The 13,180-nt window shown below is 39.7% G+C and overlaps 6 protein-coding genes and 1 pseudogene across 9 annotated transcripts; 2 read left to right on the top strand and 5 right to left on the bottom strand.

The window, feature by feature from the left end:
• Nucleotides 1-420: 420 nt before the first annotated feature.
• Nucleotides 421-1,457, bottom strand: LOC123477103 (annotated as a pseudogene).
• A 148-nt stretch (nucleotides 1,458-1,605) lies between these two features.
• Nucleotides 1,606-5,400, bottom strand: LOC116932317 (neurotrophin 1). 2 transcript variants are annotated; one of them, XM_045180516.1, is made up of 3 exons: nucleotides 5,261-5,400; nucleotides 2,328-2,648; nucleotides 1,606-2,268 (listed from the first exon to the last, which is right to left on the bottom strand). In XM_045180516.1, exons 2-3 carry the CDS (start codon nucleotides 2,646-2,648, stop codon nucleotides 1,798-1,800), a joined length of 792 nt encoding a protein of 263 aa, XP_045036451.1. In that variant the 5' UTR covers nucleotides 5,261-5,400; the 3' UTR covers nucleotides 1,606-1,797. The 2 variants fall into 2 exon arrangements, with proteins under 2 accessions (XP_045036451.1, XP_032795976.1); XM_032940085.2 differs by lacking the exon at nucleotides 5,261-5,400 and adding an exon at nucleotides 2,742-3,997.
• Nucleotides 4,197-5,073, top strand: LOC116932320 (protein spaetzle). Its single transcript, XM_032940089.2, has 2 exons — nucleotides 4,197-4,319; nucleotides 4,390-5,073. The coding sequence occupies exons 1-2, from the start codon at nucleotides 4,302-4,304 to the stop codon at nucleotides 4,975-4,977; spliced, it is 606 nt and encodes a 201-aa protein (XP_032795980.1). The 5' UTR covers nucleotides 4,197-4,301; the 3' UTR covers nucleotides 4,978-5,073.
• On the bottom strand, nucleotides 5,306-6,122 carry LOC123466303 (group XIIA secretory phospholipase A2-like). Its single transcript, XM_045179919.1, has 4 exons — nucleotides 5,858-6,122; nucleotides 5,725-5,792; nucleotides 5,490-5,661; nucleotides 5,306-5,427 (listed from the first exon to the last, which is right to left on the bottom strand). The coding sequence occupies exons 1-4, from the start codon at nucleotides 6,120-6,122 to the stop codon at nucleotides 5,306-5,308; spliced, it is 627 nt and encodes a 208-aa protein (XP_045035854.1).
• A 175-nt stretch (nucleotides 6,123-6,297) lies between these two features.
• Nucleotides 6,298-7,749, bottom strand: LOC116932318 (group XIIA secretory phospholipase A2). 3 transcript variants are annotated; one of them, XR_006652414.1, is made up of 6 exons: nucleotides 7,481-7,749; nucleotides 7,350-7,417; nucleotides 7,111-7,282; nucleotides 6,938-7,052; nucleotides 6,540-6,686; nucleotides 6,298-6,357 (listed from the first exon to the last, which is right to left on the bottom strand). XR_006652414.1 is itself a non-coding variant. In XM_045180517.1 (4 exons), exons 1-4 carry the CDS (start codon nucleotides 7,722-7,724, stop codon nucleotides 6,940-6,942), a joined length of 597 nt encoding a protein of 198 aa, XP_045036452.1. In that variant the 5' UTR covers nucleotides 7,725-7,749; the 3' UTR covers nucleotides 6,865-6,939. The 3 variants fall into 3 exon arrangements, 1 of the variants encoding a protein (XP_045036452.1); XR_006652415.1 differs by having other exon boundaries at nucleotides 6,540-6,681; XM_045180517.1 differs by lacking the exons at nucleotides 6,298-6,357; nucleotides 6,540-6,686 and having other exon boundaries at nucleotides 6,865-7,052.
• A 126-nt stretch (nucleotides 7,750-7,875) lies between these two features.
• On the top strand, nucleotides 7,876-9,571 carry LOC116932319 (programmed cell death protein 10). The gene is made up of 3 exons (XM_032940087.2): nucleotides 7,876-8,024; nucleotides 8,357-8,683; nucleotides 8,759-9,571. The coding sequence occupies exons 2-3, from the start codon at nucleotides 8,387-8,389 to the stop codon at nucleotides 9,098-9,100; spliced, it is 639 nt and encodes a 212-aa protein (XP_032795978.1). The 5' UTR covers nucleotides 7,876-8,024; nucleotides 8,357-8,386; the 3' UTR covers nucleotides 9,101-9,571.
• Nucleotides 9,572-9,699: 128 nt separating this feature from the next.
• On the bottom strand, nucleotides 9,700-13,154 carry LOC116932315 (probable RNA-binding protein 46). Its single transcript, XM_045180512.1, has 10 exons — nucleotides 12,037-13,154; nucleotides 11,769-11,946; nucleotides 11,340-11,514; nucleotides 11,029-11,281; nucleotides 10,826-10,952; nucleotides 10,692-10,751; nucleotides 10,539-10,625; nucleotides 10,420-10,470; nucleotides 10,269-10,350; nucleotides 9,700-10,211 (listed from the first exon to the last, which is right to left on the bottom strand). The coding sequence occupies exons 1-10, from the start codon at nucleotides 12,453-12,455 to the stop codon at nucleotides 10,129-10,131; spliced, it is 1,515 nt and encodes a 504-aa protein (XP_045036447.1). The 5' UTR covers nucleotides 12,456-13,154; the 3' UTR covers nucleotides 9,700-10,128.
• Between the last annotated feature and the right edge of the window lie 26 nt (nucleotides 13,155-13,180).

Below are 13,180 nucleotides of genomic sequence, written 5' to 3'. Positions count from 1 at the left end.
GAATTTGAGATATGACAGGACGACGTAGGCCTAATTTGGAAATTTTGGCCAATCATAAGATTCTGAACGGTCCAGAAAAGTACCTCAAATTACCCGAAGATTGAGCCCGAGTTGCTGTAAACTAATGACGACCTGCTCGGATTCGTTTTTACGCAGGAAACCGTTATCGATATGGATGGCCTGCACTCGCGACGATTGATCACCCTGCAGAAGTACTTTATGGAGAAGGGCAGCACAAACGGCGGAATCGACTACGCCGCTTAAAAGCATGAGCACGATCTTATCACGTCCGACCGTGCCCCGGATGTAATCGTTACACTGCTGCTCGTGCTTCCTCCTCCTTGCAATCTACAGATATCGAATAAGAAGTCATGCAACATTTTTCGTCCTGTAAATATACATCAGCCATTAAGATCAATGTTTCGCACTCAATGGCAAGGAAACCAACAAACCAATTTCATTCAAATCATGGAACTGGACTCAGTAATATCAGGAATAGCGGAAATCATATGATGCAAAGATTTTGCGATGCAACGTAACCCTTCTGCAACCTTGTCTACGCTGTCACCATGGGTCAGCAATACCATTTGTCGAGTCTCTAAGCCTTTAAGCAATGGGCACTCCGTTTCTACTTGGATCTCGAATTGCCCATCGCGAACATCTTTTCTCTCCACCGTTCCACCTAAACGGAACAAAAAAAAACATAAAAACCTTCAAATTATTTTACTACATAATTGTTATTTCTCACATGTTAAATATTGAAGAAAAAAACAATTTGAATGACAAAAATGTGATATAAAACATAATTGTTTACCTAACTCCTTGTTGAGTTTTTGCTTGCCATAACAAATTTCCAGCACTGGAAGACCGCAGCCTAAAGATTGCTGGGTCGTATAGTGGGGCATCAACCTTGTACACTGAGTTAGGACCTGTTCAAAAGTAATATAAAGGTTTTTTTGCTCAACCATTAACTTAGTTTGATTTAACCCTGAACATTTGTATACCCTTCTATGTTTCCAAAAGTGAAGTGTAACATTAACATTAAGCAAAAAAGCCAACTAAAAAATGTCTGTGCTCTGTTTTTGGTTTCAGTCTTTACCTCCTGAAATTATAATTGCTTTATAGCCTTGTTGAAGCAGAAAGGCACCTGGGTTTTCCAGGGCTAGAATATCAGATTCCACACATTGTTCTCTGACTCTGTAATCAATAACCTAAAATATAAATTTTTTAATTAATAAATATTTATATTATCTATTACCCCATGGTTTTGTGGATGGGTGTCTGCCTGGGAAGCTGAAGATTGTGGAAAAAATCTCCATTTGTGAAAAAAATTGATTTGAAGCAATAGGTTATTTGTTGTTTCATTTCGTATTCATATTATAGACCTGCCAACTAGCCAAAACCATGATGCTCTGTGGCGTCATAGATAGCAGCCTAAAATGTGGAGAGAAAACGAAGAGCTTTTCTTCACTAAAACGCATAATTCCATGCGGAACAGGAGAGGCAAAATGATTAAGATTTGTAGTGACTCACTTAAATTGAAACGTGTGCTCCGTAGAAGACGTAAAAACATAGAAAAAGAAAGAAACTTGAAATTAAACTGAATACGAGACAAAAATATAGTTTATTGTTTTAAATTATTTAGCGAGTGACATTGCCAAACCTGGTAAACAGGATTAAGGGATAGCATTGCGCATCGGCCAGTTGAGTTCAGATAGAACTAATGGATTCATATGTTAATAACTTTGACAGAGCATGAAATAGTTGGGTGAATTACTAGGTCGGTGAATCATTTAATTAATCGGACTTGGAAGGAATACGACACGAACAAGCTGATGGCAATTTGTAAATGTCAATAAAGAGGCCTCTTTGGCTATTGCAAGGGTCAAAGGAGAGCATACGATGGTAGACATATTTCTGGACACAGGAACTGCGGTAACACGGTGCCAACGTACGGCAAGAGGCGCCGGGGACCAGGCAAGTCTCGACGCGCTGAGTTTGAGTGTAGGAGGCAACATTCTGGACAATGACACGCCATTCGCCTTCGACGTTCACAGCACGGACAGGACGGGCGTAAAGAACATCGCTGGGACAGATGTAGCCTTCGCCACCGATCCAGTTACTCTGGTCATAAGGTTGGCCGTTGTACGAGGAATAATCGAACTTGTTCTCTTCCGACGCGGTGACGCCATCAACCAAATTATCAGCTGATTGGACAGCGACCTCAGCGTATTTCTTCAAAATCAGTGGGTCGTACTCGATGGCGTACTAAAATTTCAGTCAAATTAGTTGTACATTTTTTGTTACTGCAGATAAACTTAAATTACCTCAATTTCTTCCAGAGGGTATTCGTAATCACTTAGACAATAAATGGAGGAAGAATTGGCGCACTGGGGAGGAGTGCGGGGGTCACAATAATAGTTATCCTTTTTGTACGAAGAGCCATAACTCGGCTTGTAGGCAGAATAAGAGGGGTAAGCAGGTTTAGGATAAGATTCTGGATAGTCTGGTTTATACGAAGGCTTATGGTAACCTGGATAAGGTTGGTAATCGTGCTCATATCTAGGATGGTACTGCGGATCGGCAACCGCTTTTGGCAGTGGCTCCGCATCGGACAAGGCTGCAACGACCATCAGTCCAAGCAACATCTGAAAGTGTTAGGTAGATTGGATTTCATGAAATTGTTTAAAATCAGCAATGGTATGCAGAGTTAAAATCTAATTCACGTCTATTAGGTATACCATTCTTAGCGCCATCGTTGACAAAAATGTTTGGGTAACGAGAGTTTGTGCTGATGTTTGCTGCTGGAATGCAACTTGGAAACTGCCTTGTTTGTCAATTGGTACCGTCAGCTTTTATATCGGCGATCAGGTAGCAAATTACAAATCGTACTGCACTGAACGACGAGACACGGTCTAATGAGCTGGAGGTTGCACCTTCAAGACGGTCCTCCCACAACAAAACGGCAAGCAAAAGTAAAGAAACCCTACTTTTTCTTTTCAAGTCCGAATGTTTCGGTACATTTAGTTGACCGTGATCTAAATAATTGGGTCCTCACAGATAATAATAAACAGTTTCTCTCCCACCAAAAATAAATAATAAAAAGGACTAGACCACTTAAGAATACTCAACGGCATGGCCGCCAATGGAAAAGATCTCACGCTAGGAATTGCAACGAGCCTTACAAACATCTAGATCCCGAAAAACATTAGTGAGAGCGGCTTTGATGTTAGGCCTATAAACCTGGGAGAGTACCGGCTCGGCCTGAATTCGAAAACAAACAGTTCCAACTTGTAGTGTACCAAGTTTCATTTTTGTTGTTGTTGTATAGTTCGGATGCCATCACCATCACACTTTTAACTGCTGGACGAAAAAACGTGCTGCTTCTACATTTTGCCTACCTATTCTTAGAAATGTCAAACGTATTTCAAGAAATTCACACGAAATAAAAAAACAATGCATTTTTCACACACTCCATTGAAATTAGGTTGCAGCAAAAATTGTTTTAAAGTCCACTGACATTGCTATTAGATACCTAAGGGGAAAAAAAACTTTTTGTTTACAGCGTTGTGAACGATTGAAAGGCTTGTCCCGATGCTGTAAATACCAAAAGAATTTTTTTTTTAAAGCAAAACTACCTTTTTTCAGTTGTTAAAATGTTGACATTTGTAACGGGAAGATGAAGAGTGTGAAAACTTGCATCAAGGTGAAACCATCGCATTTTTCATAACTTAACGCTTGGTGTATTAGCCTTCAACAAATAATTTGTTTGATCAGCCGTTTGTTACATGCGCTTGATTGGCGACCTGTGAAGGCCGGTGGCTTGACGGCGCACAAGACGACAAGTGAAGAGATAAACGGTTAATTTTATGATACATATACAGAAAACGAATGCTATGGGTAACCTAACAAAGAAAGGGAAACCTATCTTGAAACATGATTAATGTAGCCAGATATGTTTTTCTTTAGTGCCAGCGTCATGCGGGGATTTAACACCCGATCACGTAAATGCTTGATTAATCACAAGTAACGCCCAAGACAAAACGAAAACGCTAATGAAAAAAAAAAAAAAATGGCTACACCGCCATTCAAAGAATAAAGACCTTACTCTCCTTTTTATTTCCCCCCCACCCACAACGTTCCCATGCCTCCCACTTTTCCGCGCACGCCTTACCATGCTTCACGCATAACGAAAGGTATATAAAACTAGCCAGAATTTCTCGACAAAAGGCAGACGTCTCTGAACGCTGACTCCAGCACAAGCAAAAGTTTTGTTACGACAAAAGAAATTTGGGAAAAAAATGTCTTTGAAATTCTTGGTAAGTTATCGAGCGATACGATCAACACGTCAGACCCAACAAAAGATTTATTTGTTTCCAACCCTAACAGAGCTTTGCTTCCCTGGTGGTTGTCGCGATGGCCAACGGGCCAAACGTCCCGCCTTACAAACCAGGTTACCCGGCTGCCAAGTACGATGATGTGCCACTTTGCGCCAAGAACTCGTCGAAACCCTGGTGTCTGTCTGATGAAGTCTACCCCATCTACGACATCCAAAAGGCTTTGAATCAATATCACCAAGAAGTCCTGGCACTCTACAAAGACGTAAAAGCAATCACGCCTAATTCTGTTGATGAATTGAAAGATTTGGAAGAAGAAACTTACCTATGCACGAGTTCTACCACTTACGTTCAACCTCTGCGAGCTGTCAACGTCGATGGTAAATGGCGAGTTATCGTCAACAACGTCGAATCTTACAACTACTTGTTTACCCAATCGGCTCGGATCGAAGAATGTAATGTCGACGTGGGATCTAACTGCCCGCTAGTTCCATCTTGCTATGAATCTAGATGCGTTCAGAAAAATATTTTCCATCGTTTCTTGGTTTTTGATCCCTACGACTATTACTTTCCGTTCGCTATTGAAAAGTTCCAACTACCTGCCTCTTGTGGTTGCGTGATTGGAGCTTACTTTCCTTGAAACGAAAATTCAAACGGTTCCCAGTTTTTTCCTACGCCCAAATGTCATTAATATATTACAACTGTGGCCGCACGAATAGATTCACTTAAAACATTACATCTTATGATGTAAACTTAATCGATCTGACGCAATCTTGAATCAACCAAGTAATAAAATAAAAGAATTAATTAATACCTAGTAGGAACTCTAAATGCCTTGCGATAGAACGGCAATACCCTTGTTATTAGGCAATTTTTTTTTACCTAACGCCATAAGAGTTGGAAGATGCATACTACAAGCTTACCTTGTAAATAAGGCTGACTGCAATTGGATCCCGCCAGTTTGCAGCTCAAAACTCCTGATGGTCTATCATTGCAACGCAATGGCAAGATTTCTTTTGTGCATCTTGATATGCTTTGCAGCCAAAGGCTTGGGTGGCCGTGTACATTAACTTGGCAGCAACTTTGCAAGCTAAAAGTAAACAATGTTTTAGTAATATATTCTAATAAACAATTTTGCCTAGTGCAAATTACCCTTCAGTTCATTAACTGTCCACTGGTCTTTCCTACTCCTACAAACGCTATACAAGCAGGTTTTAAACTCTAAATCGCAAATATCCCTATCGGCACCGCAGACGTCATAGCAATAGTCGTGAGAATTACAGCAATCCTCCAGGCCTTCATCTGGCAACAATTCTTTCTTCCACTATAGAAAACGAATTACAAATTGTTACAAATTTTAATGAATTACGTATTTTTATGATCGAACCTGAACACCGAATGAGCCACACCCATTGCTTTCCGGTATGAAGTCAGGATTCGGTTGCCTTGCCGCACCTATGAATGCAGAACAGAGAAAATGTAAACTTTAATTGTAATGTACAGTACAAGGGCAATTTTACCTGAGGGACAATCTTCAATGTAGCAATCCTCCTCGATAGTTGCATCAATTATTTGTCTTATTGCATCGAAATCGGTCAATGCGTTCATTTTCTCGCTGATTTTCGTGACTATCTGATCTCCCCAACTAACTACGATGTCCCCGATTTCAAAGACGGCGCTTTTGTTCTGAAGACTAGCTTGGCACATAACGAAGGTACACAAAATAGCTACGGAGAGCGTAACCGCACTGAACTTTAGGAACACTGAATGCTTGAATTGCTCCATCGTTAATACTGAATCAATTGGCGTGGTGGTACTAAGGAAAAAGTATCCGGAAATTGTCTATCATCCACCAAGCAAATAAGATAAGGTTAAGTATGGGCCTGCTTCGTTTTCTCTATTTGTTTGCAGAGATAATATTATCATAAATCTAGACTATGAACACATGAAAATTGTTTACCATAGGATACAGCAAACGACAGCCTTGCGCTGAACAGACACGCCGGGCAAATGTAAGGAACTACAAAGTAAAAAAAAAAAACAGTTTACTTTTTGTTGAAATATGTTAATGAATCGAAAGACTGAGCTTTAACAGGATTTGTGGAAATTAGTTTAAACAAAATACTTATAGAAGTTAATTACCCGCGTAATTGTGTGCGTACTCTCCAAAAAATGTAACGGTATTAAAAGTTTTTGTGATACCTGACTTTGGTCTCGAAGTTTCCACACGAAACTTTCCGTTTCGATGGTAATCCTTCAGGACCTTCCAATGACTAAGCTTTGCATATTCCTATTCACTCCCTCCTACTTTTATGCGCGCGACCTCTTTGGTGCAACTAGGAAACTGCACTTACATGTCAAAGTAAAATTGATAATGGATAAATAGAAACTAAACTACACAACAATAAGCAAAAAGAAAAAAAAATTAATTCAGACTTGATGGGAAGAAAGAAAATAGAATTCCGCTGATCTTACCTATCTGCCCATGGGTTTTGAAAAAGCAAGAAAAATAATATAAATGATAGTCTACAACTAGACATTTTTATTTCCCTGAATCAAAAATGAAACTTAAAGAAAATTAGTTAATTATCACAAGTTACTTTTAAAGTTCATCTCGTCTATAACAATGGCAGGCTTTACTCTGTGCATCTTGATAAGCCTTGCACCCTAAAGCTAAAGTCCCAGTGTACATTAGCTTTGCAGTCCCTTTACAGGCTAAAAATAATACAAAAAAGAATGAGTTACTTTACAATGAAGAATTTATTTTATTTACCTTTCATGAATAACATTGAAAGATCTTCTTCGCGACTTGAGCATACCTTGTAAAGACATTTTTTGAAATGCAAATCACATAAATCTTTATCAGCCCCACAGTCATCATAGCAAAAATCATGAGTGTGACAACATTCCTCTAGTTCTTTTAATGGCAATTTTTCTTCATTCCACTGATAAATAAAAAGTATAAGTGTTTCTGCAAAAAAAAAAAATACCTGAAGGGCTCCAAGTACATACCCTGTATCCAAATGAACCACAGCCATTACTTTCAGGTTTATGTAGTGGATTCACTTCCCTTACAAATCCTAAAAAAAAAATAAAAAAAAAATAGTTAACGATTGTATGAAAAATCCCGCCAATTTTAATACCTTTAGGACACATGAAAGGCTCGCAATCTTCATCAATGGTTGCATCAACAAACTGTTCTACTACTTCTATCGTCTTTGCCAGTTTAGCAAGTCCGTCAAGTCCCGTATGCAAGTAACTCTTAAGGCTGTGCATTGCATCTTTAATTTCATCAAAATAACTTCTCTGGCAGTTAATAAAAACTATGGATATTGTCATTAACACCAGAACTGTTCTTAAGATTCGGACGTCCAGAACTGTGGACATTTTGAATGGAAGAAATCGGCGCTGCCAGAGTAGTAAAACATATTCCATATCAGTGAAATCATATTAGCATTTCACTTTAAGTATAAAATGCTCGTTTCCAGAGAATTATAATTTAAAAAATCAAGGTTTCAAATAGTAATTTTTTTTTATAATCTGGAATTCTGAGGTTTATTAAACAGCGTTGCCCTAATACGGTTGTGTGTAATCATCATTCATCAAGTAACAGCAGTTAGTGGCAGTGTCTGAGTGTGTAACTACGTCAGTAAATGGTCGAAACGTTTCTCCTTTACTTGTTTATTTGTAAGTGGGATGTTTGCTTTAGCGTAGTATCCTATTTTGAAATAGCTACGATGGATATTCAAAGTTTTATTCTCTGTGCTTTTGGTTTTGGAAACAAGTTGCTCTGCAACTAATTGTTGTTGAAAATATGATATACAATATCAAGATAGAGTATTTACTTTCCGAAGGATAATTCATGTGGCATCTGTTTAATTCCGACAAACATATCATATTAGCGTAAAGAGTTGTTTTCTGCCATAAAGATGTGTGTTTTTTTTAGCAAAGAAACACTCCAGAGTACATGGTTTCTATGTTTAGGTTCCAAAACATTAACCGATATATTTCATGAATAGGTAATTAAAGTGGCTGAAGCTTCTACAAAGATGACTATGGGAGAAGAAAGTGTATTGTCTTCCCTAGTACTTCCCATCTTGGTGGGGCCATCACTCATAAACTTGGAGAAACAAGACCCAGGTGCTGCCCAACTACTGAAAGCTGCCTTCAGCAATGCAGAATCTGCCCATCCAAGTCTCTGCTACAGTTTTATTTTGGGATTGATGAAAAAAGCAGAATTGTCACAGAAAGTCAATATGAACGAAAGCCTTTTAAGAGTTCAAGGTGCTGCCTTGGACCAAGAATCACCTGATTACAGAATTAATCGTTCTGAGGATGCCTTTCAGGTAAATGCTTGAAATCTCTGTCTTTAATACTTGATTTTCAGAAAATCAGAAGAACTGTTTCAATTTCAAATACAGGAACTATGCAGAAAGTCTGTTGGTCTGAAGAAGATTCTCAGCCGGATTCCTGATGAAATTGGAGACCGCAAAGCCTTTTTGGAGACTATTAAAGAAATTGCAAGTGCCATAAAGAAACTGCTAGATGCAGTTAATGAAGTGGCTGGCTACATAGCATTTGGCTCTGGCAAACAGCGCCTAGAGCAGCGCAAGAGAGAATTCGTCAAGTATTCTAAACGTTTCAGCACGACGTTGAAAGAATATTTTCGCGACGGACAAGCAAACGCCGTCTTCCTGAGTGCCCTCTACTTGATACAGCAATCCAATTTGATTATTACAACTGTTAAAGGTTGTTGTGAATAATTTGTGTTAAAATCTTAAAGCTGCGGTGAAGGTCGATGCTCGGAGACGACGCAATTCGGAAGCGGTTTAAGTGGTGCTTCACATAGTCGTGAATATTTATATTTCAAAAATAAAACCACACCTTAATCCGTTCTTTCATCGTTTTACACCGTCCATTTTCAAATCAGGTGTAGTCCCTTTTCCTTCTTTACGGGGATTGGATTTTTGTTTTAAATAGTTTGTTTTGAACTTCATCCCCCTTTTTGTTATCTTATCCATTCGTCAACTCCTCGTTGCTGGCCGCCTCGTAGACCGCTCCCAAAATGATGAAATCCGTTGCATGTTTTCCTAGCCCGACCTAACATTCCAGAGAATAAACATTGTTGAAATTTCTATAAGCAGTAATTATAAAGCCTGTTTAATATGCGGTGGTTTCGTGTTACATATATGGTTTTTAAGTATAGAATACACAGTATATCTTCGCAGTCTGAACAACGCTTTTGTTGAGTTGTTACTTTTTTTTCCTACCCAGGCTCAAATTATAATTTTTTTTTTAAATTCTAATTGGATAGTTCATACGTCTGAAGATGGAGCGGAGAAAGCTCCGAATTTGCAAAAAGTTGTTTTCACATTTTATTTCCTAACAAACTGGTATAAGAGGGCTGTGTTTGGCTATTGAGGATAGGATGACAAAATTGGCTTTACAAACAGTAATACATCATTGAAGCAAAAAGTGAAAAGAAAACATGAAACACATTAGACTAGCTAAGAAAAATAGAGCAAAAATGCATATAAAAAAATAAAAGAAAGCGCCATGTAAACTGGTAGCCGTTTGGCCAGGTTCAATGTACCACTTTTTTCCCGTTTTTTGTTGTTGAACGAAGCGCTCTAAATGTCGACAAAATAACCAACATGTTTCGCAACGTTGCTGATAAAAAAAGATGGCTAAGTTTTCTACCTACCAATACAATGACGTAATGGCATAAGAACGTGTTGTAAGTGTAAATTGGCAAAGAATAACAGAGTACCCCTTTTTTTTTCCTCCTGAACTACACCGACGCAATATAGTTTCCAGGGAAACCGTTAGCTTTCAGGGAAAAGTTTTCCATCCGGGAACACAGGGAACTTTCCCCTAAGAACAAAGATTTCGCGTTTGTTACAAAGGACAGAGTCTAATCGAAACTATTACCGTAAGCGGATAGCACTTGGTTCACATGATTGATCACACATCCAGCAATCGCTTGTTGAGCCTCGTTTTCCGTTGCATACGTCTACATATATATATGAAAAGAAATCGTATTTGATCAGGCTTGTATGCAAACGATATAGGAAAGACTTACCTCAGCGACTTGAAAGACGTTATAAGGCGGCCCAAGACGAGGAATAATTATCTATAAGCATTGATGTAATGTATCGGAATAGTCATTGATATTTTGAAATAACACGATTCTGTAGTTACCTTGGCAACATAACGATGGTCTGCACTAACAGAGATTTCAAATATTGGCTCACCCAAAGTATGCAATCGACACAAAAATGTGAGAATCTGTAGTAATGAAACGCCAAGTTGTAATCAACCGAAGGGACAAAACCTGAAGTTTCAAGTGGTGACCTTTACGTTGTCAGTGTATCCTCCGTTCATCCACGGCGAAATTACCTGTTGTTGCGACGACTGTTTAATTATAAAGAAATTTAAGGTATCATTCAATCACGGTCTCTGTCGACATAGTTACGGAAGATGATTACATTTGTATCGCTTGTCTGCTGATGCATGAAAGCTGACGTCAGTTGCGGTGGGGAATCAGTGTAAAACAAATCTGCGGGTAATTGGTTGTGATTGCGGTCCGGCATAACGTAGTTAAAAGGTAGACTCCTAATGAACCAATTACCATGTTTGATAGAAACACAAACTTAGACAGCGTACTTGTAATCATAATAAAACAGCTTACTGGTGCGGATAGGGAGGATATGGCGGAAACGCGTGAAGACCGTTCAGATGCGGTTGAATGGCGGCAGGATGAGTGAAAGGGACGTGTGGCCACACGTGTGGAACTGCCACTGGGTAAAGTGCCCGATGACTCATCGACCGGCTCGCTGTCGTGCAAGATGCGCCCGCTTTGCTTTGTACGATACAATGTTTGTTCTTCCTCGCAACTGGTTTCGCCCACGTAATTTGCATCTTGGCACCATTCAGCTCCCGATCTAATAATCAACACCTCGTTCATTTGATCGTTTTCTTCACTTATTGATGAAGTCCTACCTTGAAGGGAATCCATGGCTTGTTGCGCTTGTGAACGGCTGGCTAAATGAACAAAGGCGTAATCCTTCAACACTTTCACCTTCTCAACCCCATTGTCACTGGCGGCGTTGAATAATTCTTCCAATATTTTTTCAGGTGTAAGCACTACAAGATTGCGAACATAGAGGACACGCACCTGATTATACAAACAACAACAAAAAAGAGAAGTTAATCAAATAGTGCGACTATTTTATAAACCGATAAAAAAAGTACTTCGGATGAGCCAACATGTTAATGACTGAATTAAAAGGACAGGATAAGAAACGGTCTGGATAAGAAGCACTTGTTCAAATAACTCGTTATCGCGCGATACTTGGTGCATAACTTTCTTTGTTCCTTCAGGAAAAAGGAACGGCGAAATATTGTTTTAAAAAAGGGAAGAGTTAGTACTTTAGATAGAATTTCCTCTTCTACGGTGGGTTCTGGCTCTGCCCAGTCAACGGCCACGCTTTTCTCAAACAGCTGAAATCGTCCAGTCATGCATTTCCTACGTGCAATGGCAGCAGCGCGGTGCGATTCGTACTCGACGAAAGCAAAGCCTCTGTTCTTTGACTTGTCTGCAATGGCACTTTTGAAAAAGACACAAATATATAAATGACGTCATCTTTCTTTTGTTCTGTGTCAAACAAATAAAATAAAAAACAAACAGTTACTTTACCTGTAGAGGATGACGGCAACGACACCATCTGTGTGGCGCGTCATTTCTTCTCGTATATCTTCTCTGGATTTATCGTTGGGTATTCCCCCGATGAATAGCCGACAATTGTCCAAAGATCTGAGGACACCAATGAACCGATGGGGTCGAATTTCGTAGCGATTGAGCTGCTGAATGGCTTTGGCCGCATCCGATGGCGTAGTGAAGGTTACAAAAGCGAAACCACGATTACCCCCGGCAGCCCCATCCATCATCAGACGGATCTCGAACACTGGGCCGACCGTCTCGAATATCGACAAAAGCTCATCCTCCATCAGATCACGGGGAATTTTACCTACAAACACTTCCGAGCCTTTAGTGGGCGGTGGCCCTGTCCAATTCGGCGGCGGCCCACCGTACGTTCTTTGTCCGTTTCGCAACATGATGCCGTTAGCGAGAAGAAAGAAAAAAAACGTTGACCAGATTCGTTGGCCGAATCTTTAAAGCCGTTGCAATTTGAGATTGGCAAAGTGAGCGCGGGGGGGAAACGTGTTTGAGCTTCTAACCGGTCGACTGCAACCCACGGAACTAGACGAGAACATGTAGGCAAAGGCTGGCCAGCGTCGAAAACGATTTGCCTTATCTTTATAACTGTGTGCCTGTATCACTTGGGCGCAGAGAATTTTCCAAGTAACGCAAAACATAAAACCCCCACACATTAAGATACATTATCCAAGGCTGCGCATTCCAGATAATTCAACGCGATCAACAACTACGGTCGAATGAAAAGAAAATACAATTTAATTTCCCTTTAAATGTAAACTGCTTTACCTAAAGTAGTCATTCCGAATGACGATGACGTTATCGTTGACTAACCGACTAATCTGACCAAAATAGCTGGTAGGAGTAAGGGTTTGTCAACTGTTGTGCAACAAAACATTGCTGACGAGTTGGCATCTTTATCTATCGAAAAAAACATACGATGGTCGATTTCGCGGAAACGGTCGAATTAACGGATCGACCATCAAACGATGACGAATTTTTGATAAGATTCAAATTCGCGGCGGTAAATCGTGCGGAATGAATGCAATTTGGCAATAAATGTCAGCCGATGTCTAACATACGGCTTTTTTCCCCCAACGGTTGAAAACTTAAAAGAAATACTATT

The sequence above is a fragment of the Daphnia magna genome, linkage group LG10, assembly GCF_020631705.1.
Source record: "Daphnia magna isolate NIES linkage group LG10, ASM2063170v1.1, whole genome shotgun sequence".
Taxonomy (NCBI): Eukaryota; Metazoa; Arthropoda; class Branchiopoda; order Diplostraca; family Daphniidae; genus Daphnia; species Daphnia magna.
This window is presented reverse-complemented; position numbering and strand designations above follow the sequence as displayed.